Raw genomic sequence first — 14,591 nt, forward strand, 5'->3', positions numbered from 1 at the left:
AGGAGTTGATTAAGCCAGTTATGGTTGGAAAAACGAGTTGCTTAATTTTACTCCTGCATGGAATAGGATTGCTTTCTCTTTTATTGGTCCGTTTCACTTCAAAATATCTGCTAGGTTAACTTTGACTTTAGTAAAAATAAATAATAGAATTAAACAAAAAGAAGTGCTTATCCTTGCAATAACAAGAGATTTAGAGAAATAATATTGTATTACATCAATCAAACTTTAATAAGCACTAGGCGTTACCCCTAGTTTCATAGTTCGATATGAATGACTCATTCAAATCAGGCTTCTCCCTGTTGCACATTCTTTCCATTTCGTCAAGTTATTTATGAGTAACAATTGTCCTATTTAAGCTTTAAAGGCCTAGATTAATTAAATTCACTTGAAAAATATTATAACGAACAGTTAAAAGGAATATATTTTAGAAAAAACAATTCCAACTTTGGTTACAAAAATATTAATAAAGTCTATATTTTTTACTTTGTCCGGATTCGACGTTTTGGTTAGAGTTGAATTGGTAAAATTTGGCCCTGCCACGCGGCTCTTTATTTCGATGCAAGAGCAATTGAAGGAGCATGTGGCCGAAGCAAGTCGAATACTTACGGAGACAATTTCAATTGGCTATATAGCCTTCTTCTTAATAAGATTTCTTTTATCTTTATCTCCATTTGATTTATTTTTGTTCTCCTCAAATTTATTACACCCACTTTGGATTAATTGTTTGCTAGTGGCCTTAAAATACCAATTCAATTGTTTATTATAAAACCAGTTTTTGGGTTAAACAAGAGTGATATTAATTTGTAAGGAGCTTTATACAATTGCTTTTATTATTACTTTTCGGGTCTAAATTGAATAATTTGTCACTGATAACTTCAACTGAAGAATTAAGATTTATTTTGTATTTTTGCATCATTATTAGTTACTTGAATACAGTAACATACAAAATTTGAATGTACTTAATTGAATAAAATGAGTAGAAAATAATCATTACTAATGTTTCTATCACAAATTAGAGTGTTCAGTTGTCAAGTTGATTTAAACAGCTTGAATAATTTTAACATAATACCATTAAGACTTGGGGGTTGTTTGGTATGGTGGATAAAAATAACACTGGATATGGTGTATCAATAATGCTTTGATTGGCAATAATGAGACTAATTATACTGGAATTAGTTATGATAGGATTATTTCTTATCATTGATTGGTTGAGTGTATTAAAAATAACATGCATTGCATAAATTTTTTTTAAAATTATTTGTTTACAAAAAGGTTTTGAAAGGACGGTTCTGTCTTTATACATGCTATCCATATATTAAAAATTATGGTATTACTATTGTCATGGTTTGATATGTATAAGAATTATGGGTGTTTTATGGGACGGGTTGGAATGGACTGGACACAAAAAAAAAACCAGCCTATCCGTTTAACGTTGCGGGTTGAGTTAGCGGGTTGTACTTTTTCGGATTTTTTTTTGTCCGTCCGAATTCGGGCTTAGCGGGCTGTACTTTTTTTTTTTTAAGTAAATTTTGTTTTTCTTATTCAATGTTATTGATACTTAAGTGTTTGCAAACTTTTAAGGCTTAGAATTAAACTTTGAAGTTTAAAGTTTTAAATTTAAAATTTGAATTTTACAATTTTAAAATTAAAATTTGAAAGTAAGTGGCTACAAAAAATTATTTAATAAGACCAATAAGCAATATGTAAGGATCAAGCTCCGAAAACTTTCATTTGATATTTTTATTGAATAATATATAATACTTCAAATTAAGTTGCAAGTTCTTTTTTGATTTTGTTATTTTTGAACTTGGAAATTAAAAGTTTACAACAATTATAAATAAATAAAAAAAAGAAATAGTACATCACATACTTTGCATCATTTTTGTAAGTTCATCCATGTCAACATGAGGTTCTTGGTTTCCGGCATTGGTTGAATCAGAACCATAAACCATTATATCTCCAATTTCTTGGTCCTCCGCTTCATCTACCTCGTCAAGCCCTTGATTTCGCCATTCTGATCTTATCCAATCTTTGAAGCACACTAGAATTTCCAAAGCGTTGCTGCCCAATGAATGACGGGTATCTCCTAGTTGCTGCCTTGCTTGGCTAAATGCGCTCTCTGATGCGATTGTTGAAATCGGCACATTTAGCACGTCTCGAGCCATGGCCGAAAGAACAGGAAATGGATTTGAGTTGCTCCTCCACCAACCCAGTGGTAGAAACTCCTTTATGCGGGGCTCTGCTGACTTTTGCAAGTAGAATTGAAGTTCATCAATATTCCTGCTACTGGTTTGTTGATGCTCCCTAGTGTAGACCAAATCAAATAATCTTCAACGCCATCATTATCATCCAAAGCACTGGTCCCAGATGTTGAAACTGAACTTGAAGAAATATTTGCATCTACAGCAGAAGAAGCATCAACAATGTTAGCACAATAATTATATAATATTTCTAAATGTTTGTGTGGATCAGAAATACAAGTGTCAATATCAGGAGTTTCAGTTGGTCCAATATCCATATAAGAATATAAAGCAGTAATTAATTGGCGACAAGTGGCCATTTTGATAGAAGGGTTTAAAATAGCACCAATTAGGTAAATAGGGGGAATTGGGTAGAAATATTTTTTAAACTTATCTAGCATAGATTCAACAACAGAAGTATATCCTTCTTTCTTTTTCAAATTATATAGTAAGAGAAATTTCAGCAATATGAACTAAACCATTTGCAATAGTAGGATAATAAGCTCCAGAAAACTCAAGTGTAACCACATAAAAATTTTGTAAAAACTTTACAACATCTTCAATGACATCCCAAGTTCTAGATGTTAACAAACGGGTAGGATCGGTAAAATGAGAATTAGCAACTTCAGTTATAGGCATTCTATATTTATAACAACATTTTAAGAATAAATAAATATAATTCCACCTAGTAACTATTTCTTCAGGCATAGTGTACACATTTTTCTTTAAATGCATTTAATTTAGCACTTCTATTATTTCCTTGAATTACACCAACAACTCTTCTAACTAAAGTGATATCATCTCTAAATAATTCAAGGCCACTCTTCACAATCAAATTATAAATATGACATGCACATCTAACATGAAATATTTCAGGAAGTGGTGGGTGTAGATGCAATTTTAATATTGTAATAGCAGCATTGTTATTAGAAGCATTATCAAATGACACACACAAAACTTTTTCTGCAAGATTATAAAATATAGCAACTTCATGGATAGTATTACTTATAAATGCACCAATATGACTTTGATCTTCATCATATTTAAAAGCAATAATATATTTTTGCATATAAAAATTATCATCTATCCAATGGCATGTAACAGTCAAATAATCATTACCATTTACAGCACGACCAATATCAGAAGTAAGAGAAATTCTACAAGAAAAACTGGCGAACAAAAAACGTATATATGTGTGATATTATCCAAAAAGCCTAAAGATATCAGCTCTACAAGTACTTCTAGGAATACCTTTAAACAAAGGGTTATAAATTCTTTGAATATAAATAACAAGATATGGTGAAGCAGCAAAACTAAAAGGTAAACAACCTAAAATAATCATTTTAGCTAATTCTTCCCGATCTTTCTTAATATCGTATTTACCCATTAACCCTCCAGTACTCGGGTTAAGTTTTTGTTGCCCATCTTCCTCATCTACTCCCCAATCAAGAGGGTGGTTGTCTACCATGTGCCAACGGTCAAAAAAAATTTAAAAAATAAAAATTAAAAAAATTAAAAAAAATCCGGGCGGAACTGGGCTGTAACCCGTTAAAAATCCGTTAACGGGCTTAGCGGGTTCCGATGCACCGATATCAAAAAACTGTTTGTTTGAAACCTGCTCCCCACCCAACCCGTCCCAGCCCGCCCCCACACTATAGTACCGGGCTGACCCGGGCTGAACCGGGTTGTAAACGGGTCAGCCCAACCCGATTAACAGGTATAATAAGAATAATACTGAATAGGATGTATAACTAATACAAGTATTCGTTATACGTAAGTTGAAAAATACTACTCCCTCCGTTCACTTTTAATTGTCAAGTATTCTAAAAATAAATTTTCATTTTTGCTTGTCACTTTACGCATATCAAGAGAAAAAATAATTTATTTTTTCTAGTTTACCCTTAGCATTAATTACTCATTTCAAATCATTTTCCAAATCCATTAAGACTATATACCAATTAATATGGGTATCATGGTAAATTAAGCACTTTATTTATTATTTTTTAAGGGGTTTGAAAAGTCAGTAGTGGACAAGTAAAAGTGAACGTAGGGAGTACCAAACAAGGACTAATAATACCAAAACTAATATATGGATTATTTTTCCTAATACATCCTACCAAATGACCTCTTATCCCCTTATCGTCTAGGGGTATGGGAGTCTTCCACACAATAAGTGTTGGTTCGATTCCCGCTATCCCTTCCCCTTCCCCTTCCCCTTCCCCTTCCCCAGTACCCCCATGTAATGGAAAATATAAAAAAGAAAAAAAGTAGCTTTAACATTAATTAATTTAAAATCTTCCATGATAAGCTATACCAAATCAACTAAATATGCCCTATTAAGCTTAGGAATCGAGAAATTTAACAGGCTGCATTCACAGGTTTCCAAGTTCATATATCTAATACACCATAAAAATGAAAACTACCTCAAGCAAGAGCCAGCTTCCTTCACGAGTTCAACCACATCTACTGATCATTTCTTTTTACCATTTGCCTGTTGGGTGACCACAAGGCGAAGGTGTGGGAGTGGGTGCGGCACAGAGAAAAAGGTGCTCAGGAAAACAACCGAGCACAACTTATTTCCCTCTAAAACTATCTGGTACTTTTACCACTGTATACAAGTATCGAGTACATTAAGCTGTTGGTTTATAAGGAAATTTACACATTCCCTGCAACTATCAACCAGAAGACGCATGGTAAACCCCATCAAAACATTATGTCCATCTTAACAAATAAGAGGCTACAACTAATTCTAACTTTTTACCCCTCAAAACTGACCTGCTTGCTGATGAAGAAGCTATCCACAAAAGAGAAAAGGTATGTATCACACATTTGAATCTGGATATCACAGAATACCAAAAACGCTTTCCACATTTCAAGTTCAGCAAAGAACTCCTGGTCAAACTTGCCCGCCATATTTAGAGCAGATTTGTTTCCATTTGTCCTTGAGATCAGTTGGATTACGTGTCTGATCAAACACATGACGACCAAGTTCTAGAATTTTCCTCCATGGGATATTCTTGTTTACTGTGGTTGAGAATTGTTTAACTCCTTCCTGCAGCCACAGCATGCATAATAAAGTAAGGAACTCAAATGAAGCAGATAACTGCCCAAACAGTGAAAAATCACTTTTTCGTTGACACTGCACACAGAAAATAATCATTGGGGCTGCCTCAACCAATGTAGTATTTAGGCACCAGACTTTTATCGCCACCATTCGACTCATCACAAGAGCCTTTTTGACCTTTCATGAATCATCCAAAATCTCTAGAGATGCCAATTGATGCCAACAATATGAACTGCATTATATGCATTTACAGACGCATCAATGGTGTCCCATCACTTTGTAAATCTCAAAGCAAGCAATTGATAATGGATTATCTGTCTCCATGAAGCTGTTCTTTTACATCCAATAAATAGTTCTGTAATACGAGAGAAAGTTTATTACTGAGGAATTTTCCTTTCCTTTGCAATAAGCAGACTTTTATTCTCCTCTCTATATCAACTATACAGGTGCTGCACATATTTTTGAAATGAAGGGATAAACAGGGAAAGCTTGGGAAGTGCTGAATTTGATGATACGAGATTGTCCTATACAGAGCCAAGGAGGATTTATCAACATAATTTCTTTATTTTTTCCCCATCTTCTTTATCTTTTGCCCATCCTGTTGACTGCTTTCACTACGCAGTTGTAACCTCCCTTTTTCTTCTTTTAGTTTTAAAGGTGGCAGCAAACCAGCTTGGCAGAAGAGAGTAACTATTGCAACACGCAAGAATAACCAACAGAAACCACATATATCTAAATTTTGCTTATTCTTTTTCAATAACTTTTCCCATAAGTATTTTATGCACCCTTGTACGAGTAGAACTTTTACAGGCAAAGAATATAATTAAGTTATCCAGTGCCATTGAAACAATTATAAAAAATGGTCAGTTGTAACAACCCAACACAACAAGCCAAATCAATTGCAAAGTCTGTAAGATTTCACAACTTTTACTGCCTATCCTTTTTTGCTGCACGAAACATATGATTCTACAATTTAACCGTAAATAAGTTAAATTTCCTTAAGGGGACGCAAATACTAAAAAAAAAAGATGAATAAGAAGAATCGTTGGTATGAGGATAGCATTATCAAAATTCAGTTGAGAAACTTTACCCAACTACCAAATCAAAGTTAATCAAGTCAATACCTAGTAAGTCCAAAAATATAGATGTCAGCTCTTCCAATGTAGGGACTTTTTTCTCTTTTTTTTTATAACTGTGGTGGCCGCACCAGCTCGGGCGCACCTCAACTACTTCCACGGGGTACTTGTTATCTCCCACCAGCACAGGTACCGGGTAACTTTATCCACCAAGGCTTGGACAAATGGAAAGAAATCACCTAGTGTTTTTGTCTCTGTTGGGATCTGAACCTGAGACCTCAGGGTTCTCAACCCACTTCATTGACCACTAGGCCACATTCTTCAGTGCTCCAATCAATGTAAGAAGGACTTACGCCGTATCTTTGGATCACACCAACAGAAAAAAACCTATACAATAGAGATTCCTGGAAATGTACCTCAAGCATCTCTTCCTCTTCGTGACGCCATAATACTCTTTTACGTTTCCCATTTGGAAGCTCAACTGGTCTGCAGTAGAGAGTAACATTGAGTTATCTATTATTGAAGAAATGAAGAGGGTAATGTACTCAAACTTCAGAATATTTCTTTAAAGTAATCACTTACAACAACATGGAAGGCTGTTTAACTTGCACTAACTGGCCCGCCAGATTACTATTCTCAAGTAAAGAAGCTGATGTCCTAGTTAACCTTCTTGGAGAGTCGGTGACCAAATGCTCATCTCTAACTTTGTTAACCAGTTTACCAGGCTTACGTTGTGTTGAAACAGGCTTAGATTCTCTACATGTTGAATCCCCGGTTTCAACTCTTCTTTTACCTTTCAAGTTCTGCAGCGGTGAAGGATCTGCATTCAAGAAGGTTGCAGTAGTTTGATCAACCCCTATCATCTGCTCTCCTGCAATTTCAACAGAATTTCTTTTTGTTTCTTCCGGAACAAGTCTATTCTCCAATTTTTCCTCTTCGGCAACACTTAAGTGGTTGTCCTGGTGGTGATCTTGAAAACTTTTCTCTAGTTGGTGTTCACCAACTTCTTGTAGATCATTTACTTGAACCCTGTTTCCAGTTTCTAAAACTCTAAAGTCTGTTGCTGTTGCTTTAGAAGATGTATGATCACTAGGTTCACTACCACAAGCAACAACTGCGCCTGAATGTATTTGCTGCCCGACCACCCGTTGCTGATCACAATTGCTTTGTGGAACCTCACTTTTATTTTCTGGTAATGGCTCAACAGCCCTTTCACATGTTGATTTGCACACTATTGATGGCACCTCTCTGACGTTGTCTATCATTTCCTTATCTATGAATGCATGCAGAGCTTGTTTTTTCGACAAAACATGCTCCTTTGCTTGATTAAATTTTGCAACTGATTTCCTATATAGACAATAGGGGCAATAGAATTTTCCCAAATCATCAAATCTAGCTGGACAACCCATGCACCTTACATGAACTGCTATAGGACAATAAATATCAGCACAAGCCAACACTTCTCCACCTTTCTCACATTTTATGCAAATTTCCTTCTCCGAAGGGCCCATTTTCTGAACAAATTTTCCTTTCTATCCCCTCAACGCTAGCACAGGAATTAACTCATGATATCATCCAAGACGCAGCTCTTTGTTGATGTTTCTAGCATTTACTTAATATGTGATCTCCAATAACTACTGATGGATCAAACATCCAAACAGAGCTTGCTTCAAATCAAGGTTGGCTTCAATCATAGACATGGAAAAACTCCATAAGTTACAGTAAAGCATCAGACACAGCATAACCACATAGATAAGTGTTGACAAAATAGTCACAATAACTTAAAATATAGCTCACTCTTTGATACTCAATGATCTTTGGTATATGAAATTAGAGATTGTGCTTTTTTCTTTTCTATTTATTTTCTAATGGGGAACTCTACTTGTGTAAGCTTTTTAACCTATGTAGGCTCATATCGCCTGTATAAAAGAGGTTAAGATAGTTCGACAACCAGCTTAAAACTAGCCAACTTTTGATCAAATAGCCCACCCCAATTAGTACCTGATACCCTTCTTTAATTTTTACCCTACTTTTATTTTTGGCCCTTCTTTTATTTTCCCTAAGCCGAGGGTCTTCCGGAAACTGCCTCTCTGCCTTCTTGAAGGTAGGGGTATCGTCTGCGTGGATTTGTTGTTGTACCTCCTACCGAGTACCGATAAGCTACATAACTTTTTTTTTTACTCTTTGTAATGCAGATTTTCCTTATATTCTTCAAAAGATCAAAAGACAAAATATGAAACCTATATTCTTTGCACAATTAGGAGTATTAAACAATTCATATTTTCAACTCCATTCTTAATAATAGTGCAAAGTCAGAAAAAAAAGTATCTTTGTTTGACTTTGCACCTTTTTTTTTTCTTTCTTTTGATTTAACAATCAAATACAAAAAAACAAGTGCACAGTCAAACTAAGACCACTAAAACCGGACAGACGAAGTTGACACAGTAATGCTGAATCTCAACTGAGTATTGATTACCGAGGATTTTAATTTAACTTATTTCGAACAATTAATTAAATGGTAAGAAATTGAAATCTGTTCAATCCTTTAATCAACTATGCCTCGATCCAAAATATCAACAATTAGACTGTTTTTACTACTAGAAAATATTAAAAAAAATCGGGAATGATTTAGAAAATTTTAACAATAATTAAACATCGTTGGCACATATTTGAATTAACGGTCTCTTCATGCACGAGCAGATTGAAATAACCTACAACTTGTAATCTACCATTAAAATGCATCGTAAATTAGACATTTTTTCAGCGATGTAGAAGCAATCACCTAAAGAGAGAAAGTGAGAGAGAGTGAAGAGAACCTACAGGTGAGGAATCACCGGAGTAAAACCGCCGTGAGGAATTCGTCGAACCGAGCGGGACTGCTGATCGTTCAATCAACTGGGCCTAAATTGAGTCAATTCAAATTAAAGTTGGCGGACCGATTTGGGTCAGAAGTTTGGACTCCTCTTCTTTTGGTGCCCGCGAGAGCACAACCATCCATGTACAAGGCCCACAAAAGCCTCCTTTTTTCGGTTGGGATTTTAACACGGTATATAGTGGGGTATATAGTGGGGCTTTTGCATCTATACCCGGTTTTGGGGTCACAATTAAACCTATACCCATTTTGCAAAAACGTTTGCAAGCATACCCACTTTATGATCAACTTCAGACTTATCGGGTCTGAAGTTAAAAAACATTAGTCTGAAGCGAAAAAATTGCACTTCAAATGCACTTAAGGCCAAATAAGTCTGAAGTACAACAAATGGTTTCATGCACTTAAGGCTAATAAGTTTGAAGTAAAAAATTGCACTTCATATGTACAAGTCTGAAGTGAAAAATTGCACTTCAGATGCACTTAAGGCCAAAAATTCCGAAGTGCAACAAACGTTTTCATTCACTTAAAGGCCAATAAGTCTGAAGTGAAAATTTGCACTTCAGATGCACTTAAGGCCAAATAGGTCTGAAGTGTAACCAATGGTTTCATGCACTTAAGGCCAATAAGTCTGAAGTGAAAAATTGCACTTCAGGTGCACTTAAGACCAAAAGGTCTGAAGTGCAACAAACGTTTTGCTACACTTAAGGCCAGTAAGTCTGAAGTGAAAAATTACACTTCAGATGCACTTAAGACCAAAAGGTCTGAAGTGCAACAAACGTTTTGCTACACTTAAGGCCAGTAAGTCTGAAGTGAAAAATTGCACTTCAGATGCACTTAAGACCAAAAGGTCTGAAGTGCAACAAATGTTTTGTGCTACACTTAAGGCCAATAAGTCTGAAGTAAAAAATTGCACTTCAGATGTACTTAAGGCCAAAAGGTCTGAAGTGCAACAAATGTTTTGCTACACTTAAGGCCAATAAGTCTAAAGTAAAAAAAATTGCACTTCATATGCACTTAAGGCCAAAAGGTTTGAAGTGCAAATTGCCCAGAAACAGAAATTTATTCTTCGAATTATAACAATCCAATATACGATTTAATACCTAAATCTACTCCAAATGAACTCAAATTTTAAACATAACCTCCAAATATCATCAGCAACAAACTTCAATCATCAATTTGTCAAAACAATAATAAATCTAATGAACCCATTTTGCAATTAAGAAAAAGAAGAAGAAGAAACCCTAAGCAATAGTAAAAAATAAAACGTCATAACAGCTCACCATTGTAAAACATCATAAACTACATTAAAATATGTTGACAACCACTATATAAAATCATTGTCACCCGAAGAAGAAGAAGAAGAAGAAGAAGAAAACAAAGGAGGAGAAGGAGGAGGAGAAAGATGCCTGAAGTTGTTTAAAAAGTGGGTACAATTAAAAAAATTTTAAAATGTGGATATAGGTTAAATGGGGGCGACCAAATAGGGCGCCCCGTACAATTTTTACGTATATAGCCGTCCACCAAAAATAACTGTCAGATGTAAAACATATGGATAATTATATAAATTTTGCATATACTATGTATATTTTACATCATACATACATATATATATATATATATATATATATATATATATATATATATATATATATATATATATATATATATATATATATATATATATATGTGTGTGTGTGTGTGTGTGTGTGTGTGTGTGTGTGTGTGTGTAAATATTTTTGGCCGAGCGATCAAACGTGTAATTTTCCTTTTTTTATTAGTATTATTAATGATAACTGATAACAATAAACAAATAAACAATGACATAGTAAAAAGAATGAGATTTCACGCTAAGTGCACCTTTGTACACGTTAATGCCGCGGGAGAGTCTTTCTCAAATGAGAATAAAAAAGTTTTTTTGCAAGACTATCCTTTCCTCTAATCGTGCAAGTAAGTGATCCAACTAATATGTCAATTTAGAGAGGTTCTTTAAAAGAAAACTAAGGAAGTATATACTCAAGTTCAAGCATTTGTTTACTTTAGTAGTCTATTATTATTACTATATATAATATTAAGCTACTTCTTACGTATTTGATATCATTTTTATGCAACACAAGAAAACTAGATAACAAAAATAACTAACTGTATTAAAGTAGTTCAAATCATAACTTGGTGTCTATTGGTTTCTTATTCAAATTTATAATTTATCAGTTTTAGTGTGAATATATGACTTGTGACTTGATATGTCTAAAGACAAGTAAGCTGCTTGTGTTGTGGCCACTACATTTTTTGGTTCAACTTTTACTCCAAACATGAATTTAACCAATTAGCTTATAAAATTCTAATTAATTAATTTCTTGCTTCTCATCAGATGACCAGCATTACCAAGACAATACTTTCTTTAATAAAATTTTCAAACTTAATTTATTATTGAGTCTTGTAAAAATGGGTGAAGATGACTTTGAAGCTATCTTATAAATGGTCTCGGTCTTTCGGGCCCAACCTTCGAAACTTAGGCAAGAATATATACCTTTCCTCAAAGTCTTGAAAACGTTACAAAGCCAGCTTTCAATTAAAGTTATATTTGCTGTAAATTTCCACAACAATAGCTATAAAGGAAGTTAAGGGGTTTGCTTTTACAAGAAGCTCTTGTAGAAGAGTGGTAGTGATTCGACCTTGCATCTGTCGTGGTACCTACAACTTGGAAGAGCATAAAAATTAATAAAATGACATAAAACTTAGAGGAATTTTCAGAAACTGTTTAGTGGCTATTAACTTCATATAGCTATCATATACATAATTATTTTCTATAACTATTATTCAGTTGTTACGGTAGTGTATTTAATGTATTCGCGCTACTGTATTCATGAATACATCAGCAAAAAACGCCTAAAATTAGGACAGTTCAGTTGTAACCGCATGTATTCACATGTATTCGCGCCATGTATTCAATGAATACAGTAACGACAATCACATTAAAAATATGTATGTCCAACTGTCTAATAAACGGAAATAATATCAATTATCATGATACACTCCTAATATAACTCAACATAATCAATTCTAACATGCCTCATTATCAACCCAATTAATTAGAATAATTTTTCAGTTGTATATAATTATTGTATTTAACTTTTGTATTTAGTGTGTTTCAATATTTTTTTTTACTGTTACATTCATTAGATTCAATGTTTGTATTTACTTTATTCGCCATTTTATATTCAGTGTATTCAAATGAATTTGTATTAATAGAATTTTAGTTATTCCTAATACATGTTATTACTATTGTATTCAATATATTTCATTGGTTGTATTCACTGTACTTATATTTGTATTCAGTGTATTTTACTGTATTTCACTATATTTTAAAATTAAATGTATTCACTATTTATATTTTGTTCTATTTTAATGTTTGTATTCAATGTATTTCAATATTTATATCATGTATTCATGCATGAATACAGGTGTATTCACATGTATTAAAAAAATATAAACCTTTGAAATATATAAATACAGGCAAAAAATAATGTATTTATACAAAAATACAATATATTTGAGTGAATTTGTACATAATACAATGTGTTTATATCATTGTATGTGACTAAATAGCAAAAAAGGAAGAAAGTTCACCGGAGATCGCATTTTCCGGCCAAGCAAAATATTGCATACATTGTATTAAAACTGAAAATGGAGACGAACAAAAATTTGGGCTCTCAAATCTTCTCCGAAGTAAAAAATATTGCAGTATCTGTATAGAGGAATCCATTGCAATATTCAACGTAGAAGCCGCAGTCTCTTTCTTTCTAATATTGCAGTATAAATCCATTGCAAATATTTGGCATAGAAACTAAGCAGCACAAATTCATTGCAATATCCGGCGTATAAACTAAGCAGGTATTTTGCTTGAAGAGAGAGAAGGAAGAGAGAGAGAAAGAAGAAAATTGTTGTTGGGATTTTGAGAGAGAATCGTGTGTAAATTGAAAGAAAGAGAGAGAAAGAAGAAAAAATCTGAAAGAGCATCTTGTGTTAGTTGAAAGAAAGAGAGAGGAAAAACATAAATAGCGTATTTCATGCCTCAATGGTAGTATATATCATAAATACCTATTTTGCTATAAAATATAAAAGGTAGCTATAGAAAATAATATTTTAAAATAATTTTAGTTTATAATAAATAGGGTGTATATCTTTGATATATGAGGTAAAATTTCCTAAAAATTAATATCATCTATCTAAATTTTGGTGGATAGAGTTATGTTATACTCATATTAGTGAGAGATAATAATCAATTGATGAAATAGTCGAGATGTGAATAAGTTGATTCTAATACCATTATTATAAATATAAATATTTATTATTTATTATAAGCTAACAATCAGCATGTTCAAATTTTTAGGGTAAATTATGGGGTACTTGAATCCATGGTCTCTCCGTAAAATACATATTTTCTAAAAGTTGTATAATATTAAGTTATTAACTGTTGAAACCTATGTTTCAAGATTGAGTTATTTACCAAGAGGAATAAGAATCAGTTCTCACTTAATATATTTTTTCTTAGATTGTCACTATACAAACAATATACAAAATAGGGTGTCACTATATAATTTATATAAAATAGAATGTCACTATACAAAATATATACAAAATAGACTGTCACTATACAAAAAATATACTAAATAGACTGTCACTATACAATTTATATACAATAGACTGTCACTATACAAAATAGACTGTCACTATATAAAAAATATATAAAATAGTCACTATACAAAATAGACTGTCATTATACAAAAAATATACTAAATAGACTGTCACTATATAAAATATATACAAAATAGACTGTCACTATACAAAAAATATACTAAATAGACTGTCACTATATAAAATACATACAAAATAGACTGCCACTATACAAAAAATATACTAAATAGACTGTCACTATACAAAAAATATACAAAATAGATTATCACTATACAAAATATATACAAGATAGACTGTCACTATACAAAAAATATACTAAATAGATTATCACTGTACAAAATACATACAAAATAGACTGCCACTATACAAAAAATATACAAAATAGACTGTCACTATATAAAAAATATACAAAATAGATTATCACTATACAAAAAATATACAAAATAGATTGTCACTATACACAATTATACAAAATAGACATTTCAGCTATTAGATGCAATATGTTTGAACCGGAGGAACATTTCATGTCAATGAAAAAAAATATGAGCTATTAAAATTTGAAAGGGGCTATAGAGGTTCATTTTCTCAAGAATATATACCTTTCCTCAAAGTCTTGAAAACGTTACAAAGCCAGCTTTCAATTA

The 14,591-nt window shown here is 32.8% G+C and overlaps 1 protein-coding gene across 4 annotated transcripts; it reads right to left on the bottom strand.

The window, feature by feature from the left end:
- Nucleotides 1-1,716: 1,716 nt before the first annotated feature.
- Nucleotides 1,717-9,393, bottom strand: LOC107774792 (uncharacterized). Of its 4 annotated transcripts, XR_001645609.2 has the most exons (5): nt 9,201-9,391; nt 6,963-8,064; nt 6,797-6,866; nt 4,664-5,292; nt 1,717-2,400 (listed from the first exon to the last, which is right to left on the bottom strand). XR_001645609.2 is itself a non-coding variant. In XM_016594468.2 (4 exons), exons 2-4 carry the CDS (start codon nt 7,889-7,891, stop codon nt 5,137-5,139), a joined length of 1,155 nt encoding a protein of 384 aa, XP_016449954.1. In that variant the 5' UTR covers nt 7,892-8,064; nt 9,201-9,391; the 3' UTR covers nt 4,547-5,136. The 4 variants fall into 4 exon arrangements, 2 of the variants coding, with proteins under 2 accessions (XP_016449954.1, XP_075092419.1); XR_012701757.1 differs by lacking the exon at nt 1,717-2,400 and having other exon boundaries at nt 4,547-5,292; nt 6,429-6,866; nt 9,201-9,393; XM_016594468.2 differs by lacking the exon at nt 1,717-2,400 and having other exon boundaries at nt 4,547-5,292.
- Nucleotides 9,394-14,591: the final 5,198 nt, after the last annotated feature.

This window comes from Nicotiana tabacum, chromosome 2 (assembly GCF_000715075.1).
Source record: "Nicotiana tabacum cultivar K326 chromosome 2, ASM71507v2, whole genome shotgun sequence".
NCBI classification, from domain to species: Eukaryota; Viridiplantae; Streptophyta; class Magnoliopsida; order Solanales; family Solanaceae; genus Nicotiana; species Nicotiana tabacum.

Bases quoted from the DNA above. Each gene is read 5' to 3' on its own strand.
- LOC107774792 (XM_016594468.2), bottom strand. From the start codon at position 7,891: ATGGGCCCTTCGGAGAAGGAAATTTGCATAAAATGTGAGAAAGGTGGA. The intron at 6,867-6,962 runs GTAAGTGATTAC...TCTCTACTGCAG, and splicing joins AAACAGCCTTCCATGTTGTT to ACCAGTTGAGCTTCCAAATG. The intron at 5,293-6,796 runs GTACATTTCCAG...CTGTGGCTGCAG, and splicing joins AAGAGGAAGAGATGCTTGAG to GAAGGAGTTAAACAATTCTC.